The sequence below is a fragment of the Dinoponera quadriceps genome, unplaced genomic scaffold (genome assembly GCF_001313825.1).
Source record: "Dinoponera quadriceps isolate SergipeBrazil2010 unplaced genomic scaffold, ASM131382v1 scaffold1745, whole genome shotgun sequence".
Taxonomy (NCBI): Eukaryota; Metazoa; Arthropoda; class Insecta; order Hymenoptera; family Formicidae; genus Dinoponera; species Dinoponera quadriceps.
In genome coordinates, this window is record NW_014555799.1 from 3533 (window position 1) to 3949 (window position 417).

General features: G+C 42.4%; 1 protein-coding gene across 1 annotated transcript in view; it reads right to left on the reverse strand.

Moving 5' to 3' along the window:
* LOC106745432 overlaps positions 1-207 on the reverse strand; it is a 565-nt gene extending 358 nt beyond the window's left edge. Inside the window, exon 1 of the mRNA XM_014621025.1 lies at positions 171-207. Within this exon, the coding sequence (XP_014476511.1) occupies positions 171-185 (15 nt within the window). The 5' untranslated portion in view covers positions 186-207. The remainder of the gene's footprint in view (positions 1-170) is intronic.
* Positions 208-417: the final 210 nt, after the last annotated feature.

The window sequence follows — 417 nt, forward strand, 5'->3', positions numbered from 1 at the left end:
GATTCAAAATCCGTTAAACCGAGCTCATAATCATCTTCGCTTAAATCGATAGCTGGAAAGTAGCTTACTGCGAGAGTGCTACTGGTGCCGGTTAAAGTAAGCGTCAGCGACATGTTCGCAAAAAGTGTTGAACGAATAATGGCCCTTGTTAGTAGAATATCATCCCTTAAATCCGTAGCAATCATCTACCGTTTGGAGGAACTGTAAACACAATTGTCGGCAAATGCTCTCATTGTAACGTTGATAAGACGTACGATTTTACTGAATTTTTATCCCGTTTTTCTCGAGATAACGTTTAAGTCCTCTCCGCGGCCGAAGATTTCCAAAACTGTCAAAGTATATTGCGCGATTTCCCCTCTTCACATACGCTACCCAGTGAGTACCCGGACCCTCTGTGCTGTCTAAATTTACAATACC